This window comes from Octopus bimaculoides, chromosome 11, assembly GCF_001194135.2.
Source record: "Octopus bimaculoides isolate UCB-OBI-ISO-001 chromosome 11, ASM119413v2, whole genome shotgun sequence".
Classification (NCBI taxonomy): domain Eukaryota; kingdom Metazoa; phylum Mollusca; class Cephalopoda; order Octopoda; family Octopodidae; genus Octopus; species Octopus bimaculoides.
Window position 1 is genome coordinate 53312601 of NC_068991.1, and position 17711 is coordinate 53330311.

The 17711-nt window shown below is 34.7% G+C and overlaps 1 protein-coding gene across 2 annotated transcripts in view; it reads right to left on the minus strand.

Moving 5' to 3' along the window:
• LOC106882342 (glycogen [starch] synthase) overlaps positions 1-17711 on the minus strand; it is a 40335-nt gene that overhangs the window by 16415 nt on the left and 6209 nt on the right. For both annotated transcript variants that reach the window (XM_014932985.2, XM_014932986.2), the window contains exons 2-6: positions 9663-9844; positions 6623-6814; positions 2819-3013; positions 1614-1758; positions 886-1003 (exon numbers count right to left, since the gene is read on the minus strand). In XM_014932985.2, coding sequence (XP_014788471.1) covers positions 886-1003; positions 1614-1758; positions 2819-3013; positions 6623-6814; positions 9663-9844 — 832 coding nt within the window. The remainder of the gene's footprint in view (positions 1-885; positions 1004-1613; positions 1759-2818; positions 3014-6622; positions 6815-9662; positions 9845-17711) is intronic.

Below are 17711 nucleotides of genomic sequence, written 5' to 3' on the forward strand. Positions count from 1 at the left end.
GCTATAGTGCACCTGAGCACTGCATACAATAAGTTCATTATTATTATAAACCATTTCTCTCATCATGGCTTCTTTATATGAAACAAAACCACAGTAGAATTTTAATCCTTTCCCATTGAATAACGTTTGAGGGCTCTGGCAGGATTTCATACATGACACATAACTATTTATACATTTAATAGCACATAAAAAACCCCCCAAAAACAAGGATCATGTAAAAGCCCTTCTCAAACTTCATATATCCCAAAGGTCTGACGTCTGTGGTACTTTGTGGAGAGGTAAAATAACTATCATCACCTAGAGCAAACTAGGTAGAAGCAAATTTTCATTCATTTCACAAGAATATTCTAAGTAAATTCTGAATGGTGAAATATCCTGTTCAGTTTCATCATCATTATTTAACATCCATGTCCTGTCCTGGCATGGGTTTGATGGTTTAACAGGATTTGATATGTCCAAGGACTGCATCATGCTCAAGTGTCTGTTTTGGCATGGTTTCTATGGCTGAATGCCTTTCTTCATGTCAATCACTTTACGGTGTGTACTAGGTGCACTTTTCATGTCACTGGCACCAATGAGGTCACCATGCAGCTTGCATGGCTACAAACCCGAAGTGGAGGCAGAGAGAGCTTTATGCTAGGAGACAAGGGTTCAGGTATGAGAGAAGTGGGTGGAGCAGAAGAAGTTGTTGTATGAGCTACATGACTACTCACATTTAGAGTAGAAAAGGAGAAAGGATCAATAGTAGATGTGGGGAGATAAAGGTAAACTACAATTGTACTCCAATGAATATTTTTTAGAATTATAAAAAAGTTACAGTAATCTAATAAATATCAACATTTAGTATCTATAAATATTTAAGAAAATATTGGAAATGGAACTCACCCATAAAAGTGTCCACGGATAAAATCATGGATTTTATCTTTAAATCGGGCATGAAGGTTCTGGAATTCATGGATGGCACTGAATTTTTTGACATTTAATCCATTTGGTGTTATAACATCTACAAAATAAAATAGCTTTATGAATACACTTACACACACATGTAAGCATACATGAGTTTTCTCTTTCGTTTTGTTTTTTACTGCTGAGTCAAAGAAGGAAGAGCAGTGCCCATGGGACCTTTCCAGTTTTTGTAAACGGCTGGAAGAAGTGTGGAAAGTTTTCCCTAGGCCAGACACTGTCCCAAATGCTTATAACAAAATGCAACCCATTAAGTTACACAAGAATTAGGTGTTAGTAAGCCTACCACTCAACTTTTTATCATTTCTTTCAATATACACAAGAAACAAAGTTAATTCTTAACAAATCATCATCACTACTGTCACTGCCATCATCATCATCATCATCATTTTAACATCTACTTTTCCATGCTTGTAAGTGTCAGATGAGAATATGTTGGATACCTTTCCTATTACCAACACCCATATCAAACAACAAACAGCCCAAACATACACCTTTTGTTTTTGGTAGTGGATTGGAAGCCAATGACACTGTTAGGCAAACCATTGTGTGCAATCAGTCCAATGATGAAACAGGTAAAAGATTATTATAAGCTGTTTATAGTTTCAAAGTTGAAAATATGATTAACATATTTAGAACAAATGTCCTACCTGGTTTTCTTTTCAGTAAGTGCTCACTCTCTAAACCAGTAATCTCCGAGACAGTGGTAAACACATGTGCGCAATGTACAGCAGATCTTTCCATACAATAGCGATGATAAATTTGACGATCACCAGCTTCTTTGTCGACTTTGAACTGTGGGAGTTAATTACAGCAATTACATTTGAAATAGATTTTTTCAAGGCTTGAATTCAATGATTTTGATTTAAGATTATTTAAACTTCTAAATGCAGTGTAACATAACCAAAAAGTAAGATATCAAACAACTATTAAAACTATCAAAAGTAAAATAGCTACCTATGCATTATAGTTATTGTATATAAAAATGTTGATAGGCTGGTTACTATAATACCTGTCTTGAGAAAACATCTCTTATGGACATACTAATTTAATACTGTGTCTCAATTGCAAATACTGGACTTTTATTCAGCTGGGCAGCTATTTGCAACATCAATGAATGTTTCATTCCCTGTTCCCTATATTAGAGGTGATGAATTCTCATATACAGACAAGTGGCTGGCTGTAAATACATGACATTGAAAAGGCCTAAAAATGCTGAACTACATCTGGCATTCTCACTGGCTACTGCTAGGATGAATTCCTGCCTATCTCTGACATTTATGGTGTTTTTAACACAGCATATCCATTAAAGATGTTATCTCAGAACAAATACTGCAGTAACTGGCCTATCAATGGCATATATATCATATGATACACAGATGGCTATTTTAATCAAATATTGCCCCAATTGCATATATCATATTTTTATCAAAAACAGAACATTTCCTATAGTACAGTGGTGTAATTAGAAAATTCATTTAGCATCAAAGAGTTAGAGATCTTACAAAAATTATAAAATATCTTTGATAATAAAGAAGATAATTTGTTTGCTAAATCAGAGTTTAAATGCATGTGGAAGCTTTTAATTTATTCAAAGAACTTGGAGGAAAGAATAAAAATAAAAAAAACATTTCAAAATATTAAGGAATGAAGTTGACAATATTTATATTTTACATCTTGTCCCAACCTAGGCTTCACCATTACACACTTCTTAAGACTCCAGTGGTTTAGATTACAATCACTGTCTCCAACAAATCTTACAAGAAAGAGTTTAAAAAACACAAATGACAGTTGAATAAAACAAAAAAAAAACTAAACAACAATTGTAAATTAAGGCTCATAAAACTATACTCACATTTTGTAAATTGTTATAAAAATCAGCTTTAGCAGCACAAAGGTAGCGTCCCAACAAAGTTGCATGTGTTGTGAAAATAGTTGTACAATCAACTAAACGTGTGCGGCAAAATATGAGACCAACACCAGCTAACCACTCATGAAAGTGAGCAATAACCATTGGTTTGCATGGTACATGGGGTAAGTTTTTGCAAAACTGAAAAGAAAAAATGCACTTATTTAGAACTACAGCCATTGTTATATTATCAACATGACATTTTTCTTCATACCATCATCACCACACTTGCCGCCACCACCACCATCATTATTAATGTCTACTTTCCCATGCTTACAAGGGTCAGACAGAATTTGTTGAAGCAGATTTTTCTGCAGCCAGATGCCCTTCCTGCCACCAACCCTCACCCTGTTTCCCAGTGCCAGACATGTTTTTCATGGAAGACTGGAAACAATTAACCTTGTTTGTATGACATTGATATTTATTTACAACCATCAGGAGAAGGGTATATACAAGCACAATCCGGCATGTTCAGTTGCCAGCCCAGGTTTCACTGCACATCAGGCCTAAGATGGCAAACTGTCAAAATGTCTGTTGCTCTCTGATAAGTTTGTGGTCAAGCCTGTGGCAGGGGAGACCTTCGGTGTTCTTGGCTCCTGGATAACATCCCTACTCACTGTTATCAAGACAGAGATGGTTATCTGCAAGTGCAAGTCCTGTGAATCAGGGTGGCTGTTCCAGAGTGTCTCCCTTGCCATCCTCTGGGGTGGCACCTTCTCCATTCTCTTTGCCAGGACCATGGAGCAGACTGACCTTTAAATTTAAACATACCTACTCATATGCACTCACAAACACGCACACAGTCAAAAAATGTTTTAAAGTATTGGCTTAAACGAGAAAGAAGCTTAATATGTATTGAATGATAGACATGGGTGTGGCTGTGTGGTAAGAAACTTGCTTCCTAACCACATGGTTCAGGGTTCAGTCCCACTGTGTGGCACCTTGGGCAAGTGTCTTCTACTATAGCCTTGGGCCAAATAAAGCCTTGTGAGTGGATCTGGTAGATAGAAACTGAAAGAAGCTTGTCATATATATATGTCTAAGTGTGTGTGTTTGTCTCTATGTTTGTACCTTCACCCCCTGACAATCAGTACTGGTGTGTTTACATTCCTGTAACCTAGTGGTTCAATATAAAGGATAGCTAAAATAAGTATCAGGCTTTAAGAAATTAAGTACTGGGGTTGATACAGTCGACTAAAAATTCTTCAAGGCGGTGCCCTAGCATGGCCACAATCTGATGACTGAAGTAAATAAAAGATAAAATACATTTTGTTCCATCTTAGGCAGGTCATGATGCCAATAATAAACATACACACTGGTTCTGTTTCACTTCTTTATTATTTGTCAGTTGGTTAAATATGTAACTATTACTGTGAAAAATACTGGACACTAAAAATTCACATTATACATTAGTGTTAGCATTTACCATCTGTACAGATGAAACAAAATTACCATCAGTGTGAAATTTCAGAAGGAAAACAATGCTCAAAGTTCATTTACTTAGTGCTGTCTACTTTCACGTACATGAAAAGAATTGCTACATAAGGGCAGACTACTGCCTTGGTTTGAAAAATTTGGTCAAAACGTCCAGGGAAACTTACTAAGAAAAACTTTCACTCCTTGTCTGGAATTACTTTAGAGTTCATATAACAGAAAAATACAAAAAAAGGCTGAAAAGTTAAAAATGCAACTGGCTCTTATACTCAGTGGTTTAACAAGTTCACTGCAACTTCTCAATGTTTCTGCGAACAAACCTTTTTAAGACTTTAATAAAACAGGAATGGAACAACTCCATGCAGAAGGAAGATTTTGCTGTAACCCCTACTGGACGGAAGAAAAGAGTAATGTTTGCTCAGGTGAGCAGGCAAGGGAAGAATTTGTGGTGAGAAATAAGAAGTGTTACCCTATTGCCTGTCTTTACTTCCACTCCACTTTAGTGATATTATCCGTGTTCAATTCATTCCCTGTCTTTAATCATCTGTCACACTATTCTCACTTAGTGCACTTACATACACATCAACCTCTTCTGCTCCTCTCTCCTACTCAGTCTTTCATATTCACTTTGTACCTTGACCTCATCTCTCTCTTTCCAGATGGGCAAGCCACATATTCATCTCTTCAGCAAGACATCTGCTCCTGTCCCTCTATCCTAGTTTCCTTATCCTACAATTCTATACCTCACCCAGTTGAGGAGTCTTGTCTTGCAGGTACTTTGTGACTTCATTAGTGCTGGGACCTTGTAAAAAGCACTCAATACACTCTGTCAAGTGGTTGCTGTTAGGAAGGGCATTCAGTTGTAGAAACCATGTCTAAGCAGACATAAGAACTTGGTGCAGCCCTCTGGCTTGTCTGTTCATGTTGAACCATCAAACCCATGTCAGCATGGAAGAAGGGGTGTTAAATGATGATGATGATGATGATGATGATGATGATAAAAATCAGGCAGCGAGCAGGAGTAAATAATATAATTAAGATACAAAGATATGCAGTCAATCTTTAAACCAGATCAACTATGTTAAAATGTCAGTGTTTAGTTGTAATATAGATGATTGTATTTTTATTGATTTAGCATTTACATGAGATTGCTGTAAAGACAGCATTAGTCAGAGCCTACTTCTAAGTCATATGGAAGGTCATAAGGAAATAAAATGTAGGGAATCTATATAGAAACCAATATTTACTTATTTATTCAAACTGATATTTAGAGCTTTTTGCAATATATTCAGTCATCTAAGTTTTATGTTTCTAAAATTTTCAGCTGAATCACTGATTCAGCACCCATGAAAAAATTGCAATGACAGTTTTAAAAAAATCTATAACTGCAACTGTTAGAATTATCAAGATCAGCAGATTAAATAATGGATTACCCAACAACATTAAAATTTTTTTTCCAAAACTCTTTTTATTTTTTGAGTAAAAAAATCAATGTTATTTAGGCATGAGAATGAAAATTCATGAAAAAACCCAGCATAACAACTTTAAAAAAAATACTTTGTTTGATTAAAAATATTCAAACAAAACGATAACTACACTTGAGACATTTGACAAATACAAGATCAGGAACAATGTACCATTATAAGATTTAAATACCAAAGCAAAGTTATGATCATCATCCATGAATGATCAGTTATGTGATCTATTATGATCTACAATCAACTAAATTTATTGGTTATATTTATTTTCAACAGTTGAGGAGAAATTGTTTTCATATATTTCATTTTTATATTTGGCTTGCAAGATTCTTGATGTGAATTTCTGTGTTGAAACATATATTTTGCTGTATCTTGGGAGGGTCATTATGCCAATTATAAACACATGCACTGGTTGTATTTCACTTCATTAGTCATTAATTGGTTAAGAGGGCATATTATTGAAGAGGTCTCAAATAGCAACAAAATGACTTTGACATATATGACTGATTAATCAAATGATTCTTCAAACAATTAATTAGCTGGTTGGTTAGATGGTTAACCAATTGACTCATAATAACAAAGTAGTGAAATAGAACCAGTGTCTGCCTATCTTTAATAGATACAACATAACAAATTCAAATGGAATGATTCTGACTTATCAACTTAGGTTCAGCCAGAAAACCAATAAAGATGTAATATAGTTTCAACAAAATGTACAAATCAGAAATAATTATTTTCAGTTTTAATTAAGAATGCATATGTCATGTTATTTACGGAAATTTATGTTAAAGATAAAAACAACGATAATGATGATGACAATGATGTAAGTTTTACTTACTTCAGCAATAAACCATGCAACAAGGGCACCAAATATAACAGCATCGTTAGCTTCACGATCATGCCAAGGGATTCCAATGCCAGCTAACTTCCAAAGTTCTTGTTTGAAAGCATCCAGTTTCCAGGCAGCAGAGCTAATATCAAATAAGACTACTTTTGGATAACCTTCTATTAGCCATCTTCCAAAATATACCTAAATATGATTTTAAGAAATGAATATAAAGAAATAAGTATGGCAAAAACATTTATAAATTCAATGAAAAACAAGGGAATTTGGGAGGGAGCAAGAGCTTTTCTTAAATCTAATCATAGAAACCAAAAGTAATTTCAATTAATCTTACTATAATAGGAGTCATGTGGAGGCGCAATGGCCCAGTGGTTAGGGCAGCGGACTCGCAGTCATTGGGTCGCGGTTATTCCCAGTCCGGGCGTTGTGAGTGTTTATTGAGTGAAAACACCTAAAGCTCCACGAGGCTCCGGCAGGGGATGGTGGCGAACCCTGCTGTACTCTTCCACCACAACTTTCTCTCACTCTTCCTTCCTGTTTCTGTTGTGCCTGTATGTAATTCAAAGGGTCAGCCTTGTCACACTGTGTCACGCTGAATATCCCCGAGAACTACGTTAAGGGTACACGTGTCAGTGGAGTGCTCAGCCACTTGCACGTTAATTTCACGAGCAGGCTGTTCCATTGATCAGATCAACTGGAACCCTCGACGTCGTAAGCGACGGAGTGCCAACATACAATAGGCATTATATCCGTCTGTCTGTCTGTCTGTTCCCTTTTCATGGTCAAACAGCTGGACCAATGGTCACAATGTTTTTCAGGATTATGAAGGAGGTAATCAGGAAGGTTTTTAGTGAAAAAAATGTGGAAAAGTATGATTATTTAGTGGGTATTGTTCAGTTTATGGGAATAAAAAAAGTAAATAAAAATCAAGGGGGAGATAACTTACTTTTAATCATACTGCATACACAGATGATACAATATCCAAACAGTGAACAAATATTTTATTCTTCTCCACTGAATTATGCCATATAAATTTGTGCAAGTATGAAACAAACAAAGCCTCTGAAGTACTGAATTGATGGTGTCATTTGCATTTAACACACACCCACATGTTACCAATATTTTCTTCGATTACAATCATCTTGTGAGTGTATGCGCCACCATTTAAAATTCCAATATTATGGTATAATCGACAGCCATCACTTACTAAGTGACTCCTTGGCGGAATCCATCATTGAATTAATGTTGTCAAAGTCTGCTCAGAACAATCAGGTACTTCCACTAAGAAACATTTCTTAGAAACTTTCTCTATTCTGCTGAAGACCCACTCCCCCTTAATTTCTATTTACTTTTTTTATGCCCGTAAACTGAACAATTACTGATATCAGGTTTTGTATTAATAAATCACCCTTGATATTTTTTGTTAAAATTCTGGCAACGAGGATTCACTTTGGATTCCCCACCCCCGTATAGTTCGTGAGTTTATAGGATTCAGATTTGTGATACTATCCCTTTATTTCCCATCGTAGATGGGCAGATTCCTAAAGAATCTGCTCACACATTCACAGCAAACAAAGGCACAGGGCCAGACTTTAGATCGTGGATGTGTATCGTTACCCACTCCAATGTTTACACACAGCCAGTTATATGTTGCTATGAGTAGAGCAATGGACTCCAGTAATTAGAAAATTACTGTTGACAAAATAGAAAGTATCGTCTACAAAGAAGATTTGTAATCATATTGATATTATGAATCATAATATGATTCATAATTTAAATCGGGAAATTTGTGAATTTTGAATGTATAAGAGTATAAACAAGCGTAAAAGAGTGTGAACAACTAAAATAAAAGTAAATCTAAATACCATTTTTTCTTAATATATTTTATGTAGTGGTCAAAGGAAGCTCTAGCTTTTGTTAGGAGTGGTCTACATAACCATTCATGATACAGAGGCTCCAAGATAGATGGGTAGATTTGCTAGTATAAACAATCGTAGTATAAATTAAATCGAAAAATCACTTGTTGTAAGTAGGATCTCTAATTTGTGTCTCCAAAATATTTCTTGCATTTAACCCTTGTACTGTGACTGGGTACTCTGTCAGTTATAACAATAAGTGTTCCAGTTGATTCAATCAACGGAACAGCCTGCTCATGAAATTAATAGCTGAACAAATAGCTGTGCAAATAGCTGAACACTCCACAGGTATGCACACTCTTAACATAGTTTTCAAGGAAATTCAGCACAATACTGAACATGACAAGGCTGGCCCTTTGAAATACATGTACAACTCATTTTTGCCAGCTGAGTGGACTGGAGTAGTGTGAAATAAAGTGTCTTGTTCAAGGATACAACATGCTGCCTTGCACTGTATTCACAACTAATTTTACAAATTATTACTCCTTAAAAGTTCAAATAAACTAACACTTTGAAATGAAATGCAACATTTGATTCTTTTTTTAAATAGAATGGTTATAACAGTTCTATTCAATGTCCATTACTGATAGTGAAAAAAGAAAGCAACAACTGTAATGAACTATGGTGGTTATTTAGTAAAGTTGCCACAAGCATCATTGCTGTGTAAGACACAGAAAAATTTAAAATGAAGTTACTGTATTTGATGGCATGTCAGACACAAGCCAATTTCAGCAGTGAATATTCAGCAAAAAGAAAGGAAGTTTTTAGTGTATTAGAACTTGTAATATAGACCCAACTTTGTATATAGGACCAGAGGTGGCATTTTTTGAAAAAAAAAAGTGTTTTAAATGCCATCAAATATAGTAGTCTTAATGACATTCAATTGTCTACAAAAGATTAAATACTATAAAACCACTCTAACTGTTGAAAAACAATGTTCTCGGTCATAGTCTAGGGACATTAATTTTAAAGATATTTAAGAAATTCTAAATTATTTTTTTACTTCAGGAAAAAGAAAGAAATTTCAAAAAAAAATCATCAGAAGTTGTGTTTAAGAAATAAATTTTTCAGTTAAATCTAGTTTAGAAGTTTTGGTAACTTGGTGAAATGACATTTACCCGGATTCCTTGATCTTCCATTGATTTGATGACATCTCTGTAAACATAGTATTGAGGTTCCAAAATTTCAACCTCAGTACGGACACATTCTTCATTATAAGGGCCCAACAAACAATATTGTTCTCCAAGTTCTTCAACTGTTACAGGAGTTTTTGACTTGATTACTGTATAAATTCCACCAACTGAAAAATAAAACATTGTAATATAAGATCATTTTATATCTAATTTCTTTTAAATAGAAACTCTGAGAGATAAGAAATGACTTGTTTAATGACAGAACTCAAAGTAGGTAAAGTTATAAATAATAGCATGCAGAATCATCATCCTCATTTGACAACCGTTTTCCATTCTGGCATGGATTGGACAGTTTGACAGGAGATGACTAACCAGAGGGCTGTGCCAAGCTCTTCTGTCTGCTTTGGCATGGTTTCTATGACTGGATATCCTTCCTAACATGCCAACCATTTTACAGAGTGTACTGAGTGCTTTTTACATGGCACCAACTCAAAACATAAAGATAGATGAAATGATACTAAGCATTTTGCTCAGTGTGCTAATCGTTCTACCAGCTTTCCACCTTAAGACAGCTCAAATATTGGTTTCAAATTTTCGCACAAGGCTGGTAATTTCGGGGAAGGGGGTTAAGTCAATTACATAGATTCCAGTGCTCAACTAGTACATGTTTAATCATCCCCAAAAGGATGAAAGGCAAAATCAACTTTGGCAGAACTTGAACTCAGAATGTGAAAATGGATGAAATGTTGCTAAGTATTTTGCCTGACATACCAACGATTCTGCTAGTTCATTGCCTTTAAGAATATTGAGTTAAAAAACCCTTTGATAGAAATAAGTTGAAGGTTGTTTTTTGTTTTTTAACTTAATTTTCTATATGTTATTATAGCTTTAACTATTTTGAGTTCTGCTATTAAAACAATTACTGTAATAATTAAAGAATTGCTTTATTTTGAATTATATATTTGATTAATTAGTATTAGTAATTAACATTGCTTGAAGATTTGGAGATGAAGTTTTGTCACTGACATTGTATTATGCTTCAAATAAATGTTCAACCTGTATCAATTTAAATGATAAGTAATTTATGTTTGAGTAAGGTATTTATTAAGAAAGAGCATACAGATGTGAAAGATTTGCTCCAATAATACAAGTAAATGTCTAATACAAACATTACACAATGTAAAGTTGTATGGAAAATTGAATGTAAATATATTTCAAGAAAACAATGGAGATATGGTTGTGCAGTTAAGAACCATGCTTCCCACCCATGTAATTTTCGGCTTAGTCACACTGCATGGCACCTTGTGCAAGTATCTTCTACTATAGTGTCAAGGTGACCAAAGCCTTGTGAGTGAATTTGGTAGATGGGAACTGAAAGAAGCCCATCTTATATATGTGATAGGAAGAGCATCTGACCAAGACAATCTTCCTCAACAAATTTCATTTGACCCATGCAAGCATGGAAAAGGTGATATTACGCAATGATGATGATGACGATAAAAAACAGCAGATTAAAATATCAGCACCAAGAGGTAAAAATAGAAGGGTCACAAACATTTTACAGACTATTTACAATTGTATGTATTCTTTATTTTAAACAGTCAATTCTGACTATTAAATCAAATTGCTAGTTTCCAAATACAATTCAAGGATTGAATCTAATATTAATCTAAAATTTTACCTCAGTCAGCTAATTTATAATACAGTATATTTATTAATCAATTATTTGGTAGGAAAGTATAATGACTTTTGTGGGGTGGGAGCAAGGAGAGATGATTAAGTCCACACAGTTATATTGTACTTAGGCCTGCACTAACTCTGCTTTAGGAAAACTAGTTAAGCAGTCTGTCAAGCTTTTTCATAATTAGAAGTTATTTTCCTCACCATATTATTATATAAAGGAAGTTATCTATAAAATATTTAAAATGCAACATTTAAGTGTGCTCTTAGCAGTTGGATAATTAACAACAGTAGCAGAAATATTAAAAAAATAAAATAGAAAATGTGTAAAATTAGAAATATAACCTCAACACTGAGAAAAAATAATAAACTTTCTTAAAACAAAAGCAGCCATTGATAATAATAAATTATCAGGTAAGATTAATAATTAATTATCAGCAGCTTATTTAATTTACCTTTCTTTCTTTCATTTTCTTTCCTAAAGTAGATGTAATAAATAAATTGTTGTTGGTTATGTATTTTTGGGGTGTGATTTTAGATTTTGATTACATCACATATATAAACATGAATGGTCACTGTCATATCTTTGAGTGTGAATAAAACTTGAATGAATTAGATGTAAAACTCATTGAAAATAACAATAAACAAAAAAAAAATGCAAATAAGAAAACAAACATCAACAGTTTGACTATGAATGTATCTGCAAGGTTTCAAAATACATATAATTCAGACTGAAGATTTCTAAAAAAATCATACCATGTGTTTAACACTATAGCATTTAAACTGGCCATATCTGGCTCAAATATTCTACCTGTTTTATGTTCAATCTGACCAGATCTGGCTTCTCACAACTACTATACAAGGTCATACTAAAAATAAACAGTTACATTGAAATCTAGAATCTACAAGATAATTGCATGGTCAATTCAAAATAATGTGAATGAATAAGTATTACATTTGATAGAGTAATCTGAATGCTAAAGGGTCAATGGAATACTTGACACTACTATTAATATCTGTTTTTTTATTTTTTATCAGAGAGATTCTAACAGTAACAAAGTGTCAGTAAACACATGAGGATTTTTAAATAACATCAAAGATTTGCCAGATAAAAATAAGCTAAGGTTAGTATGTCTAGAGCTGGAAGATAAGTTAAGGTGTTATGAAAATAGTGACTAACAAATGTGATCCCTTAGAGGAAGTAGATATTATAAAAGAATTATTTCCTGCAGATGAAAAGCTACTGAGAGGGGCTGTTAGGTTCATAAACAGTAATAAGTTACAAGATGCCATGCCAAAATCTCTGATTGGCCATTAAGAATAATGCTTACAGTACCTTTAGCTGTGGCTACAGGAGAGGGAAGCTTTAGTAAACTAAAGCATATAAAGAAATATTTATGGCTGCCCACAACAGAAGATATTAAATTATTTGGTGATTTTGTCAACAGAAAAACAAATGCGCGCGCGCACACACACACACACACACACACATATATATGGCTTGCAGCCAATGGAAAAAGATAAAAAGAATGAAAGGTAGCTGTGTTCAGAAAGAGGCTCTTGCTGGTTATGGAGCAGTAGAGAGAAGTTAAGCTGGAAGCCAAGACGAGAACGTGTTATGGCTCAGGATTGAAACACCCAATGATCATTGAGATATCTAATGACACCAATTCCTCTGGGTCAAAGCTACACCAACCAAAAGTGAAAGAAGAAGAAGCATCTTTTAGATGTTATCACTATCATATATATATATATATATATATATATATATATATATATAGGGAGAATTCACGAAAAAACAACAGATGAAGACAGGTGGTGTAGACAACAAAGGGATGTATTAGTATAACACTTGGGAATAGAGAAAGTCTTTAATGTTTCGAGCCTATGCTCTTCAACAGAGAGGAACACAGAAAGAAACAAAAAGAGAAAAAAATGTGTGTAGTGGTCAGCGATCTATCATGGCGAATATATATATCATCATCATCATTTAACTTCGTTTTCCATGCTGGCATGGGTTGGACAGTTAGACAGAAAATTGGTAAGCTGGGGAGCTGCACAGGTTCCAAACTGATTTAGAATGGTTTCTATAGCTGGACATCCTTCTTAACACCAACCACTCCAAGAATGTAGTAGGTGTGTTTTACATGCCACCAACACGAGTGCCAGTTACATAACACTGGCATCGGCCACAACTACAATCTCACTTGGCTTGACAGGTCTTCTCAAGCACGGTATATCACCAAAGGTCTTGGTCACCTGACACTGCCTCTACGAAGCCCAATGCTCAAACAGTGTTTTTTACATGCCACCGGTACAGGTGCCAGTTATGTGACACAAGCATCAGCCATGACTACGATTTCACTTGGCTTGACGGTTCTTCTCAAACATGGCATGCGTAAGTTAAGAAACACTGATGAGTGAAAATTTTGTAAATAAAATTATAAGTTTTCACCACATATATTGACTATAGAAGATAGTCTAATATTGGGGCATATAAAACCCATGATGGTAAAAAAAATGGGTATTAGTACATGTGGGAATCGAAAATAAGAGGTGTGGGTTTGATTCCCACATGTACTAATATCCATTTTTTTCCGTTGTGGGTATGCTCCAATATTAGACTATTTTCTATAGTCAATATATACAATGAAAACTTACAAGCTCTGTTGTGATTGAAGAAGTCCATCATCAAAAGCATTCTTACTGTGACAAAACCATGTTTTTTAAGACAAAGTGTACCTAGGTCTATATTGTTCAATGTCTTCTGAAGATGGTAGGTTGTGATTGGAAAGAGCTTTGGCACGTGCTTCCAGCAGATTGATTGACCCTATAGCCCTTCTATTTAGCCCGGACCCCACAAAAAACACATATTGCTTCAGCAGACCCAAAAATGCTGCCCAGGACGGATCGCCCCTACCACCTCCCAACTACACTAGTGCTTCATAGTATCAAGAGCAAAGGAAAGTAACAAATCATTAATTTTACAATTCCTGGGTATGAAATTTATAGGAATTTACTAGTTTGGTATTACAGTTTAAACTATTTTTATTTTTCCTGTGGATTTTTAGACACTTTGACAATGGGCAGTTTCAGATTTAAATGTTGGTGAAATTTAGCCCTCAAGGGAGAGAGATTTACATCCATGTTTTAGTGGGTTCCACATTGGCATGCAGTATAAGTTTATATTGGAATGTGGAACAATATATGCAACATTTAAGACATAGGGAAGATGATTTTTACAGAGCACTCTAATTTGTAGCTTAGTAGGCAAAGAGAATATTTAGAATGGATGAAAAGAACATTCAGATCATGTAGGGGGTGGATTTAAATAAACTGAAGAAAGCTATCCTTCACTCATTCTTGCGGCCATTACTGATAAAGTTCAGTCAATTGAAATCTTTGTATGTTAAAGAAAGAAACAAACACAAGTCTTCATTCCAGAAACTGCAGAAATAGCTTGAGGCATGGAAAAGAGAGCATGAGTAAATGTGTGTGAAACTCAGTAAGAATAAGAAAAGAGTAATTATTAGCCTGTTGGGAATACAATAAGGAAGAGTAAAATATTGTAGTTTTTAATTTAATTGCTATCATTAAATTAACAGGCTTTGTTCTTTCTTCTTCCCCTATCCAATATGAAGTGTAATTATCATGAGCTATCAACAAGATGCTTCAAAATGTCATCAATTTTCTATGTTCTGAACATCTTAACAATAGCTTTTTGTCCATCCAACAATGAATGAGATTATTTAGGTCAAAATTATATTTTTTATAACTAAAATTTATTAAAGCTAATAATTAAGTCAAAAATAGTTGACTGCAAGGTAAACCTGTCTCAGCACTATTAAATGAAATGCCATCATAATGTAACAACATGTAATCATATATGTGTGTGCATGCATATGTAGTTTTTGTGTGTAACTTAGATACAGACATATGTATGTATGCATTTATTTATTTATATATAAAGAAAAAAAATACAATACTGAATTTGTGGTATGTTTACACTGCTAGCCGTAGACATTCTAAATTCAGCATGACATTTTTTTCTTTTTCTTTTGCCACTCTTTTTCCTTTTGCTTCTCTTTGATATAGCCCTTCTATTTAGCCTGGACCCCACAAAAAAACACATTGCCTCAGCACTATCTTGAAGAATTTTCAATCAGATGAATCAACCTTAGTACTTTTGCTTTTTTTAACCCTGGTACTTATTCTATTGGTCTCTTTTGCCAAACTCTTAAGTTACGAGTGTGTAAACACATCAACACTGGTTGTCAAGCAGTGGTGGGGGACATACACAAAGAGAGAGAAGGACGCACACACACACACATATATAAAAATACACCATTTTTAGCGTGGCAGTTGCCAGTACCGCCTGACTGGCCTTCGTGCTGGTGGCACGTAAAAGCACTCACTACACTCTTGGAGTGGTTGGCGTTAGGAAGGGCATCCAGCTGTAGAAACTCTGCCAAATCAGATTGGAGCCTGGTGTAGCCATCTGGTTCACCAGTCCTCAGTCAAATCGACCAACCCATGCTAGCATGGAAAACGGACGTTAAACGATGATGATGATGATGATGATGATGATATATATATATATATATATATGAAATCCCAAAAAAGAAGAACAACAAACACATAAAAACACAACACGAGGACATAGTACATGTCAAGTATTAGCAGATGCTCAGGGAAGGAAAGAAAGATGGTTTAATGTTTCGAGCAATGCTCTTCTTCAGAAACAGAGGAAAGTCCAATAGAGGGGAAGACGGACGAAGAAAATTGCCTAAAGGGAGCTTGTCCCTATCAGGCTTTGGATTACGATGGTCTTCTTTCAGTTTCTGTCTACCAATTCCACTCACAAGACTTTGGCTGGCCCAGTAGAAGAAACTCACCCAAGGCTCCACAGTTGGACAGAATCCAGAACCATATGGTTGGGAAGCAACTTCTTAAAACACAGGCACACCTGATAAGATTATGAAATGCATGAACACTACATGAGATGCTAAGAATAACTCTTGGGTTAGTCTCTGTTATCTCTTCTCATTTGCATATCATTTTCTTGTTTAAACTAAGAAGCATACACTTAAATTTTAATCAGATATTGCATTGCTATGCTCTGTTCAGTGATTTCCAGATTGTTTAGTTTATGAAATACAACACAGCGACTGATAACAGCACATTGCCTGCTGTTTTATCAATGTAAACAGACCAGATAACTTTCCTCTTTTCTTTTGTTTTAAATTAAATGTATGTAAACTTGCCTTTCTGCCACATGATAACTGTATAGTTATATTTTCTTTTAGTTTACCTTTTTTTATATTTCTATTCTGTTGACAAGTCACTTGGTTCCTAGATGATGGTGATGATGATGATCATCATCATAGGAACTTTTAACATCCATCTTCTATCGTGGAATGGTTGTATGGTCTGACAGGATCCAATAATCCAAAGGCATGGTTTCTATAGTTTGATACCTTTTTTTAATGCCAACCACTTCACAGAGTGTTCCAACACCTGCTTTATTATGATTTCTACAGTTGGATGGCCTTCCTAATGCTAATCACTTTATAGAGTATTTTGGGTGCTTTGTTTGTAGTAACATGGGTAGTGAAGTCCCATGCATCTTCCATGATTAAGATCCCTTCAACTGAGTTAGTTTTCTGTAGAAAACTGTAGAGTATCAGGTAGCTGCCAAACAACATCTCCATCAACTCCATGTTAGGAAATGCTTTGTTTCAACCTGATGGATGTAGCAGCTAAAACTCCTTCAAATCACTCCTGACTATCTAAACCCTTTCATTACCAACCAGGCTGAAACTGCCTCTAGCTCTGAGTACAAATGTCTTGTTTTCATAAGTTTTGAATTAAAATCTTCCATCAAACCTAAGTCACAATTTATGTTCCTAACACTAACTGAATGATAACTAAGTTATTTCACTAAATTCTTTGTTATATTTAAAGTAATTGAAAGAAATACAGAGCATCTCAAAATAAATACAGTAACAAAAGGGTTACATAAAGGATTATTGGATAATGTAGTTCCTGGTATACAAAAAGACTGATTAGTCATTATTAAGGTTTTTCATCATAGGTCTGTTCCATCAGGACTGATCTGGGGCTAAAAAACAACCAAGTATAATGAGGCAAGGTAGGAAGGCTTCTGCATGGTCACTCGCACCTGATAAACATAGCAGCCAAACTTCCCTCAAATCAAACTCTACCGCCTTAAATCAGGAATGAACATACTGGATATGTCCTATATATATATATATATATATATATATATATATATATAAACATTATTAAGGGATCAGCAACAGTTTCTTCACCACATACCGAAGTTCAGAAATA